General features: G+C 40.1%; 1 protein-coding gene across 2 annotated transcripts in view; it reads left to right on the top strand.

Moving 5' to 3' along the window:
• MTUS1 (microtubule associated scaffold protein 1) overlaps positions 1-12,073 on the top strand; it is a 204,265-nt gene that overhangs the window by 59,760 nt on the left and 132,432 nt on the right. For both annotated transcript variants that reach the window (XM_029587065.1, XM_029587059.1), the window contains exon 2: positions 10,118-10,326. In XM_029587065.1, the coding sequence (XP_029442925.1) occupies positions 10,118-10,326 (209 nt within the window). The remainder of the gene's footprint in view (positions 1-10,117; positions 10,327-12,073) is intronic.

Below are 12,073 nucleotides of genomic sequence, written 5' to 3' on the forward strand. Positions count from 1 at the left end.
AGCCAAACCTCTGCAATGAAATCTTCCCCAACACTAAATCTGTCCAGAGACCAAAAAAGATAAGGCCATTCCTCACAATCGAATGCTTTAGCCACATCTGGATTGCTTTGAATGAGAACCTGCAAGACCAAAATGGACTTAAATTGGACACTGAAAGGTGGCCTTTAATAAATCTAGTTTGAGCCTTATGCACAACCCATGCTATAGTTACACAATGTTAGGTTCCATATTAGGTGCTACCACCCAAGAAAGATCTAGGCATCATAGCGTATAACACATTGACATCGTCTGTTCAGTGTGCTGCGGCAGTCAAAAAAGCAAACAATGTTGGGAATTATTAGAAAGGGAATGGTGAATAAAACGGAAAATGTCATAATGCTTCTATATCGCTCCATCATGAGACCACACCTTGAATACTGTGTACAATTCTGGTCACTGCATCTCAAAAAGATATAATTGCGATGGAGAAGGTACAGAGAAGGGCTACCAAAATGATAAGGGGAATGGAACAGCTCCCCTATGAGAAAAGACTAAAGAGGATAGGACTTTTCAGCTTGGAGAAGACTGCTGAGGGGGGGATATGATAGAGGTGTTAAAAATCATGAGGTCTAGAACGGGTAGATGTGAATCGGTTATTTACTCTTTCGGATAATAGACTAGGGGCACTCCATAAAGTTAGCATGTGACACATTTTAAACTAATCGGAGAAAGTTATTTTTCCCTCAACGCACAATTAAACTCTGGAATTTTTTGCCAGAGGATGTGGTTAGTGCAGTTAGTATAGCTGTGTTTAAAAAAGGATTGGATAAGTTCTTGGAGGAGAAGTCCATTACCTGCTATTAAGTTCACTTAGCGAATAGCCACTGCTATTAGTAGCAACAATAACATGGAATAGACTTAGTTTTCGAGTACTTGCCAGGTTCTTATGGCCTGGATTGGCTACTGTTAGAAACAAGATGCTGGGTTTGATGGACCCTTGGTCTGACCCAGTATGGCATGTTCTTATGTTATTAACCTGCTGTATTACCAAATTCAAGCATGCTGCCAGTACGGCCGCTAATATTTTTATGTCTTGGTTCAATAGCAATATAGGCCTATAGCCATCTGGTGATTCCACATTCTTCCCTGGTTTGGGAATTATTACTATGGTGGCAACATTTTGCTTTCCCCCAAATAAGCCCAGAGTGTGCGCCGCTTGAAACATGCAGATCATAATTGGTGCCATCTGAGGTCCTAATAATTTATAGAACTCTGGGTGAATCTGTCTGCTCCTGGGGACTTGGCTAGGGGTAACTTCAAAATAACTTCAAGCACCCCTTGCAGCTGAACAGGGGTCACCAAATGTTTGGCCTCTTCGGGGAAATGCGGGAGAGTCAAGTCTTTAAAAAATGCATCCTTGTTCGAATTGGAAGAAAGTACAGAAGTGGGAATTCGCTGAAAATAGTCAGCGAAACTGGATAAAATTTCTGGGGTTCGAGTAACATACTCGGATTGCACCTGAAGATGCTTTATTAGCCCCTGCAGGCCCCTACTGCTTTTAAATCCCGGATTTGTTTCCCCACTGATATAATTTAAACTTGTAATACAACATTGCGCTGTGCTTTTGCTGTGAGGAGAGCATTAATCTCCTGTCTGGCTTTTTTGTGGAATCAAAGTTTGAGTATGCAGTTGTTTTAAAAAGTGTTTTGTTTTTTTTTTGTAAGATCGAGGATGTCTTGCTGGTATTTTATTTTGTATGCAGAGTAGGCCAGTATATGGCCTTGTTAAAACTGCCTTTGCAGCATTCCAAAAAGTAATACTGTCCACATCCTCTGTCATTAAGATAATTGTAATCTTCCCTTTTCTCTTTAAGAAATAAAGTGAATTGCGGATAGTCGTGCAGCCAGGGGGACATTCTCCACAGCCTGGAGGGCTGGACATCAGGAGCAAATTCTAGATGGCATAGCACAGCGTTGTGGTCTGAGAACTACAGGGTCAATATTACAATCTTCTACCATAGAATATAGTGTTTCCGATAATAGTAAATAATCCAATCTGGCATATACCGAGTGAGAGTAGTGCATGAAACCCGCCTCCTCCATCAATTAGCTGCAAATCTTTACATAGATAGCTGATGCCTATATTCTCTTGGGGGGGGGGGGGATTTGAGTTTTTGGAGGTTTGCAATCTATGGTGGGATTATCAGTGGTGATAAAATTTCACCCCATTACTATAGTATACTCAGTCCAAGAGGCCAATTGAGAGAAAAAAATGTGAGTAGGAATTAGGGACATAAATATTTACTAGCAAAACGTTGAGCCCCTGCAAGACTCCCCTCACAATTAAGTATCTACCTTCTGGATCCAATGTTGTGCCCTCACAGGTAAAAAAGAGATTCTTGGCTATCAGGATGGCAGCACCCCATTAACTGGAGGAGAAGGAGGAATAAACATGACCAACCCACTCTCTTGAGCTTCTGGTGCTCTGCAGCAGATAAGTGTTTCCTGTAAAAAGGCTACTGCAACATTTTTGCGTTTAAAATATTGTAGCATTTTCTTTCTTTTAACAGGGGAGTTTGTCTGCTATATTAAGAGATCCAATAGTAAAGTTAGATATTAAATAGTATAATTTTCCACCAAACTACAGCATAGATCTCTGGCAGCAGAAGTTCCCAGCAGAGACTCCAATACGTTGCCATTGGTATCCTATGAAAGACCATTAGAATATTTTTACAGAAAAAGCCATGAACATCTACAGCCCCTCTACACATCACATACACACTCAAACAGACCCATTCACACTTAGTATTACATTCATACACACCCAATTACCCACAGCAACTATATTGCCCAAAGCCCTGAATTCTGAGCCCTGATCCAGGCCTTGTGGCAATGCCAGACTCCCACCTAATAGTCCACACTGGCCAGGAACCTCAGGTGCTCTGGTGGTCTGTGCCAGACTGAACTGCATGGATCGGGCCCCTTGAAATGACCTGCTTGGCCTTGGTAGCGTCCTCATCAAAACAGATACTAGAATATGCAAGTTTGTAAGCTAGACTGCCACTCATAGGTCTATTGCAAACCTTCCAGAAACGAGCAGGCCTCGTCCTTTGTCATGAACTTTGGCTTCTCCGTGGTAGTACGCTCTCAGTCGAGCAGGAAATTGAAGGGCAAACCGGATCCCTTTATCAAATAGCTGGGTGCAGTATGGTGTCATCTCTTTACGGGCAGCCATTACTCTGGAAAAATCAGGGAATAGAACGATTTTGTGATCTTCATACTGTAATTCTTTTTCGATATGCTTGGAGGATATTTTTGTTCATATAGTGTAAGTAGCAGGCAATAGATTTCTGCGGTCTATGATTAGAGTCCACCGGAGGACCCAATCAATGCGCCCGCTCTACCAATATGGATCTCACATTGACGCTTCATTCCCAGGGCATTGGGCATCCACACTTCAAACCAATGATGTAGTGAGTCTGCTTGCAGTGATTCTGGCAAGCCCACAGCCTGAATGTTTCTCATTGAGCGATTTTCCAGCTCATCGAGCTTCTCCTCCAGCTCCAAATGTTTTGCGCATAAGGCCTCCATGCTGGCCTCAGCCTGCTCTTGTCATTCTTCCTGGTGTGTGACGCATGCATCTATCATCATTCGGGATTGCTTATTCGCCCACTTGTGTAGTTCGAGTGATTGCAGTTTCTGCAATTTGTCGTTTAGTGCAGCCGACACCACTTTGGTGATTTCCATGAGTAAGATCTCAGATGCCGCCTAGTGTTGTGTTGAGCTCGGCTGCCATTTTGTCTTCTGAGCTGGATGCCTTACCACAGTCATCCTCTTCCCCGACTCGACATGATACAGGGTAATAGTAGGGGGAGAAGCAGCAGAGGTTCACAATAATTCAAAGTAGAGATATCGTGTGATTAAGATGGGATTTGTTTAAGTTCTCATTTGAAAGGCCATGGACCCCCCCGAGGAGCATCGAGAATAGACCACCGCTCAGGAAGACATCATCGCTGGAAGTCCTGAAAAAATATACTTAACATGCATTGTTACAAGAACAGTAGAAAAGGAGTTTTCAAACAAAAATGTGCTTGCATTTGTGATCTCTCACTCATGAACTATTTTAGAAAGATTTAGTGATTTTAATTTTTTTTTTCCTGTGCTTTGTGTGCAGCTGTCTTTTCCTCCTATTTAATTGAAACCTGGACTAACCGGAGCTTTGGTATCATAAACCTTCATGCTACTTGTGATCTTTTTTTACCTGATTTATTTTCTTTCCCATTCAGCCTTGCCATTAGTGGTTTTAGATTGAGGTAAAGACCAGAGCTGCAAATGTCCTGAGTCAACCAGTAGATGTCACTTTTTGAGTGACTATTAGGACTTGTTCCTTCCTAAGGGGCTGTAAAATCTCTACTATTTCCTGACAATATGAAAGCAAGATGGGTTAACAAATATGAATTTCACAGTATATTTGTGCTAAACAAACTCATGTTTCAAGTACCTTCTGGAAACCAGAGATCTCCAGAGTGGATGATTTGTAGTTGGAGGTTTTAAAATAAAATATCTGAGAAATCCAACCACACTTGAGAAGGTAAGGACACTTGGCCTTCTTCTGAATACCTTATAACACATGTAAGGTGTGTCCAGTATTTTGTATCACCACACCCTGTTTGTTCTAATTAAAACTAAATTATTTTATCTGAAGGTTTGCCAGTCTCATGGCTTTGGATAGGATGTTGTAATTTGATAGTGTACATAAATAAGAGGATTTTTCAAGTAGAAATGTTGCCTTGGAAAAATTCTACAAACCAGTTATAAATGTGAATTTTTTTCATATCCAGTGGTGTCCATATCACAATGAATATGTATGAGGTTATATTTGTATGCAATGCCTCAACTGTATGCAGATCTCTCATGCATATCATATTGTGAATGTCCTGAAAACACTTGTTTGTAGCACTCCAGGATTGAAGTTGCCTATTCCTGCCATAGATTCTTAGAAATTTCAGGTTGGTTGGTCTAGTCTATGGCAGAATGTATTTTTAAATGGTTACTTTATTTGAATGGTGGTTGCAAGACTATTAGGCTTAATTTTCAATTTACAGCTTAAACATACCCATACCATTTGTATGTCTCTTTTATTTGGGAGTAGATTGAGTTTGGTACAGTAGTGGTATGTATATATTGCTTACTGCATAACTTGCCTTTAATAGGGTAGCTTGAATTTGATACTGCAGCAAACTCAAGTAAGATTAATTGATGAAGACTGTAGTAATCCTCTGGGAGATGGGAGAGCCAAGGACAGAAGCATCTAATACAGTATACTGAATTATGCTTGACAGCTTCTGGGAATAGTTTCCATTAAGAACACATAGTTACGGGTGGAATAACGTTACATGATCTTTAGTTGATATAAAGGGCAAACGTGACTGAAATGCAAGCAGTGTATTTGTGATATCAAAGGAATATAATTAAAGAAACTGAAAAATATATTTTCTTAGATGGCTAAATGATCATACATGATAAAAATGAAAAAGCAGTCTCTGAAAAATAAATCAGTGAGAGCAAGTCTCTAAGCCAGTTTGAGCCCCTAGTTCTCAAACTGCCCACAAGTGTGGATTTCAGGATTTGTAATATGCAAATCTCATGCATATTAGGGATATCCTGAAAACCCAACCCATGTGCAGCCCTCAAACTGGAGGTTTCCTTCTCCGTGTTTTAAGCCAATGATGGTGAGAAAGTCCTCTTTGTATGTGAAAACATAAATTAAAATGGTCCTGCTTTATATTCAGGTGGGTATGCTAATGGCAAGATATATTTTATTACACTTTTATCTGTTGGATGTAATTTTCATGCTACCAGATATGTGGTCCTATGGCTGCTTGGAACTCTTGAAACTCTTCACACTTTTTAAATTACTTCCAAGTAAATTAGGTAAAAATTTGAATGACAATTTTGGAATGTGTGCATTCATTGAGTAACAAATTGAATAACACTGCTTTAATGTATGAGACCTTGTTACTAGGAAACCTCCCTCCTTGAACTAATTAGAAAAAAAAAATCCTGGTATTGATAGACCTATTTAAGTATGATTCCAGTGATGTATTTTGCCTGACCAAGTCTTGGCTGTTAACATCTGACACTGTTTTGTTGAAATAGTACATTGCTGCCTGTCTTTAAACCACTGGAAAAAGGGGAAGATGGGATCCTTATTTTTGCCAAATCTTTGCAGCTATCCTGGGTCCATACTGAGAATATTCCCCTATTAGAATTACTTTCTGATCTCTCCTCTAAATTGGGGATCTCTGTTTAGTTTATGCTTCACCTGGTTGCTTAGCTTCTAAATTATCTGTATTAGTTTCTTAGCTGCTAAAGCTGACAGGAATGCCATAATCTTGGGTGGTTTTAACCCTCAGGCTGATACTTGCATGCAAGGACTTTCTGGCCATTATGCAGTCCCTCAAGTGGACTCAGCTGATTAATTTTCCTATTCACACACAGTCACACCCTTGACCTGAGCTTGGTCCACAGTGATTGGGTATGAGCTAATATGTGCCTTGCACCATTCATGCCTTAATTTACTGAATGATAATCATCCGGCTTCATTCCCATAAGGCTATTGTTCCTCATAGGATTTTGAGATGACCACGGAATGAGACTGATCTACTGTGTTCTCAGCAGCTTCCTGCTCTTGCTCAAGCCCTGGTACAAGATGTTAAGTCTAACCCGATCATTGGCAGAGATCCCATCATTCTTCCTTGAATATTCTAAGCCAAACGAAATCCCTGCTGCTCATCCAATGTCATAAAACCACCCCATGGTTCACTTCTCTCAGAATTTCAAAACACAAACTTTGGGCCGCTGAACGCAGCTGGCATAAAGAATAAGTCTGATGCCAACTTTGCCTCTTACTGTACAGGTTAATAGCCTATAAGGACACCATGGGAGAGACAAAACTGTTATGTATTCCACCCAGATCTCTGAATCTGATTTGCAGACTCCAGCAAAGTTTAGTATCATTCACTCACTTCCCTGCCCCAACAAGCAATTCCTTAATTGCTTCACAATCCTTGTGTGCAATATTTACTGCCTTGTTTTCTAAGAAAATTGCTCAGATAGTTGGATGCTTTGCCCCTAATGTACCAATATGCCTGCTTCCCTCACATTCCTTGCATGCTGCCTGCACAACTTCTCGTCTTTTTGTTCTCAAGGTCATTCTATACTAGGTCATTTGAAAGATAAATTGTGTGTATTCAACTCTGCTCTTCAGCCCTGATTAAAATACTGTGATCTGATGTATTTAAAATTTTTTCTATACTGTCGTTCAGTTGAATACCATCACAACTGTTTACAGTGAGGCACATAAATACATCGTTGGTAAATTGTATAGGTTAGTACTATCTCTAGAAAGTGCCATTAAAGTCGGGTAACAAAGTTTCATAATAAATACTATTTGTAAAGTGTTATAAATCTTGTCCTTTTCCACGCTTATCAGACTTAATTACATTTATAATTCTATTGTAATGTATATTTTGTTTAAATAAGATACACATATTGAACAATGAGGTGCTGTGTGCTGATGTTCTGCTGCCGGATTTCATATTCACTATTCTCCGTTTTCTTTGTAAAAAAAAAAAAGCCAGGTTTTTAAACTTTTTGAAAAAATTGAAATCTCTGTAGTCTAATTTCTAAGGGCATGGGGTTCCATAGTATTGGTCCAGCTAATGATAAAGCCCTATCTCTAACTTGGGTCAGTCTGGCTGTTTTAACAGAAGGAATGGTTAGGAGGGCTTTGTTAATGGATCTGAGGTTTCTATGTGGGTCATGAACATGTAGTGCTGTGTTTAGCCATTCTGCTTTTTCGTCATGAATCAATTTATGAATTGTGCAAAGTGTTTATTACAGGGATTAACTTTACCTCTATCTGAGGGTTCTAATCTGTGCCTCCCTTATTAAAAGTGGCAGGTATCTATACACTAGTTAAAAAAAAAAAAAAAAAAAAAGCCAACCTAGATTCCTTAGATCCATCAAATTGCTGTCCCATGTCCTCTTTGCCCTAATTTATCAAAAACAAATTGTCCATACCCAGCTGCAAGAATATTTGGAGGCTAACAACCTCCTTGAGAGCTCACAGTTTGGATTTTGACCACATCACAATTGTCAACTACTTTTTTGGTTTGACAGTATCCATCAGGGCTTTGATATAGGGACTAGATATCTTCTAGTCTTGATGGATATATCTTTGGCCTTGGACACCCTCAGCCATAAACTATTGGTTGTTTGGAGTCACTGGGTATTTCTGCTACTGTTTGCTCTTGCTTCTCCTTTTTTCTGTCAAATCATTTTTATCAGGGGATGATGCCTCATCTGTTTTGTACTCTTTAACAGAATATTCCTCAGGGTTCCTCTTTCCCCACAACCCTCTTTAATATCTATCTTGCCCCTCTCTGTTCTGTCTGGCTTGAATGTGTCTTTAAACTGAATGCAGACAATATACAGTTTTTCTTCTCCATTTCTTCAATATTTGCTTTAGAAAGATTTGCCTGACAAAGATTAAGGGATGAAATATGCAGTAAGTTGGTTCTCAATATTAAGAAAACTGAAATTATGCTCCTTACTAGAGTTCTGCCAGACGATGCTCCTACCAAGTTTCTATTTCCTAGTGTGTAGACAGATTGACTCAGGACTAGTTGGTTTATGCTCCCCTGCCAGCAGATGGAGACTGAGCAAGCTGAAGTCACAGTATACATAACCCTGCAGTGACCCCAGCTTGCCAGTATTCTCAGACTCAGCAGATGGTGGAAATGCATCTCCCTATTGGGATTGCTTTGAGTTTTTTGAAAGGAGAAATTTGAAATTCTAAAATCAGGAAAAGTCCTGCTCTTCTGTGGTGATACCTAAAGTTCCTTCCCCCAGTTGAGAATTCCTGAGGTGCTTTTCCATGGTCCCTCAGAGGTGCCTTGGTCAGGTAGCTGGGTTTTAGCTGCTAGCTCAGCTGAAGGGCAGCGGGTGCAGGAGGCAGACAGCGGCTGTGATGGCAGATGCCCTCTACCCCTGCAGCTGAAGACTTCTCTCTAATCAGCTGGTAAGCACTAAGCTCAAGTAAGGTTTAAAAAAAAAAGTACCTGAATAAGAGGCAGAGGGGTTTCAGGACTTAAGCCCACTGGTCCTGAATCCATCTGTCTACACTAAGGAAAATGAAATTATCAATTTATCCATTTGACCACACCAATCTGATTCAACGACTTGTCACGTCAACCTCACATTGACTCATCATAAAATTATTGGATCAAACTCCCATCTGTTCCGTGTTCTGAAGTTGTTTCTTTGCTACTGTGATTTTCACTATTAGCCAATCTCTCACTTTGTCCTCTCAATGACTATCCCAGTCTGTTTCTAGGCTTACCAAACTTCTTTCTACAAGCATATCAGCTAATACAAAATTCCACTGCTCAGTTAATTTATGGTGGTTGTTTGCTTAACATCTTGCCTATTCTAGCTGAAAACTGCTTATCTGTTATCTGGATGATAAAGTTTAAAACTCTTGCCTTGATTTTTTTAAGGCCTTTCATGAGCTTGTCCCGCCTTCCCTGATTTCATCAGTCTGGAAATATCAGCCGGCCTTCATCTCTTACTTCTCATTGCAGCATTTTCTAAGAATTCCTCCTCGAAAACAGGCCCAACTGACAGTCTCAGAAGCGAATTTTCAGTAAAGCTGGCCATGCCCTATGGCGTTGTCTCCCTGAGGAGATTAGATCCCAAGAGGGGACCTGCTTTGTTTCAGGAAATAACTTAGGTCCTCTTACCTCAGTGGGTTTTTTCGGACTGAACTTCTCTTGGTCTCTTTTGACTTGTGATCCTTTACTATTTCTTTCAGCTTGTTTTGTTAGCTGTACAATTCCTTGTTTAACTCTGACTTGTGATTGTTTGACTAATTTGTTAGTTTTACTCTTTGTTCTGCTGTCTTTTATGTATGTTTTAGTGTAATCCACGGAGCTTTGTGGATCAGTGGAATATGAATCTTTAAAATAAATGATCCATGCAGCTGCAGTTAAAGTATATTTCCTTTCTCTTCAGTGTATGTCTTGAGATGTAGTCAACATGGACATTGTTTTATTTTTTTTCTTATTTCCCTACAGTTGAGAAAAACAAGCAGAAGACGAATCAGAGAAGTCCATGCACACCAACATATACGTTCCCAGATGAGACGCAAGCTCGCGAGTTGGCACAGAGCAGAACAAAATGTGAGACACAAAGTGGAATCATTCTGCAACTGAAGCAGCTCCTTGTAAGCAGTAACCAGAAATGTGAGGCTTTAGCTGTGGTAGTCCAGAACTTACTGTCACAGGTAAGAATCTAAGCAATCGTAGCTATGAATATTAAGTTCTGTAATCTTAAGATTAATTTTTTTGGAACCTAGAGTAGCATTGTGTTTTCTCACAAACTGGGTGGGTCATTAATGAGAGCTGGAAATTATACAGACCTTTTCTAAAGATGCATGTTTGATCTAGCATCTCCTCCTCTCCTTCCCCTTGGGGTCTTAATGCTTAATGAAACTGCAGCTTCATCTCATGTAATTCTGCCTAGTGAAACAAGCAATCCAGATTTTTAGTCACCTTTAGTAGTATGCAAGTGTTAGTGTATGCTTATCATTTGCAGCAATACTTTGCATTTGCTGGGAAAGTTGATTATGTAAGCATTTGTCAACTACTTTTCCAAGCATGACCTGCCCAAAGCAGAGTAGTACAGTCTGCAATAAATAGCACATGAATTCCTGTACAATCCACCATTTTAATTAAATTTCAGAGTTTAATGTACTCAATTGTTCTACCATATTAAAACTTTCTTTGGTAGTAACTGATCAGCAGTTGCTGCTGCCAAATAAATCCCTGCTCCTATTTGCTCAACATGCCAGTTGAAACTTTCATAGCTTTCAAGCTTTAATTTGTTTCCTAGTACTTTAGGCTGGTTGAGACTACCATACACTGTCCTACAAGAAATCATATAAAACTAAGTATAAGGCTTTGCTTTGGGTTGGTTTTTTTCAATATTCAATATATAGTACCACTCGAAGACAACACACATATCAAAACTACAGCATAAATGTTATACTTTAATTATTTTGCTTACCAGAAAAGGCATGCTGGTAAGCCTTTCTTAGTCCTAGAGTTTTCTCTGTAGATAGATGCTGTGGTGTTGGGAAAGGGTGAGACGCATGCCCAGTCTTTCTATATGTAAATGGGTAAGGATAAGTTTACATAGCACTGATCAATATGCATGTGAACTGAGCAAACGTTGTCTGTCAGGGCTTAATTTGTAGTCAAAAAGGAAGTGGAACTGTGTGTGGTTGGGAGAGGGGGAGGTGTGACCTATGGAAAGGAGCAGGGCCAGAAGTGCGCTCACATACCCATATTACCTGATTTGGTCATGGCGCTGTCCTTGCCCCAGGGTAAGCAGGTCCAACAATCTTTGTTCTTCTCTGCTTCCTGCAAGGGCTAGAGGACCATGCAACTACTTGCTGTCTTCTGTTTCTTCAGGGGAGCCAGAATTGATTTACCCTGCTGGCTCTGCTCCGCTTTCTTGGGTCCCAGAAAAAAGATAACAGAATGCCGTTCTGGTTTGTTCTGCCAGAAATTAAGCCCTCAGCAATGGACACAAAAAAGGGGTTGAATTAGCACAAATCTTTATAAACAGCAGTGCCAGGGTTGAGACCTTGATAATTGGCAGTACTTCTCACAAGTTTCATACTCGTGCTAATTGAAAATCTTATTTTTTTTGTCTGATCTTTAGTCTATAGTATCTGCTTCAGTATCACCTCTTCCCCTTCTGTTCTCTGTGATTCAGGACAAGAGATGATGGGGAGGGAGAACAGGAAGGGAAAGGCTGGATTAAGAAATAGAGGCTGTTCACTAGTTTGTTCTCTGGTTTACCCCTCCCCTTTTCTTCCCTTCAGATTGTTGGGAGTGGAGGGGCTAGAGCAGAACACCCTTGCTACTCCACCTCTTAAGCCTGAAAAGAAGTACCAGTACTATGTTCCAGGCCATTCCCCCCACAAATTAAGCTTTGTCTAATATAACCTTGTCTCATTTCCTCAT

Source organism: Rhinatrema bivittatum, chromosome 1, assembly GCF_901001135.1.
Source record: "Rhinatrema bivittatum chromosome 1, aRhiBiv1.1, whole genome shotgun sequence".
Classification (NCBI taxonomy): domain Eukaryota; kingdom Metazoa; phylum Chordata; class Amphibia; order Gymnophiona; family Rhinatrematidae; genus Rhinatrema; species Rhinatrema bivittatum.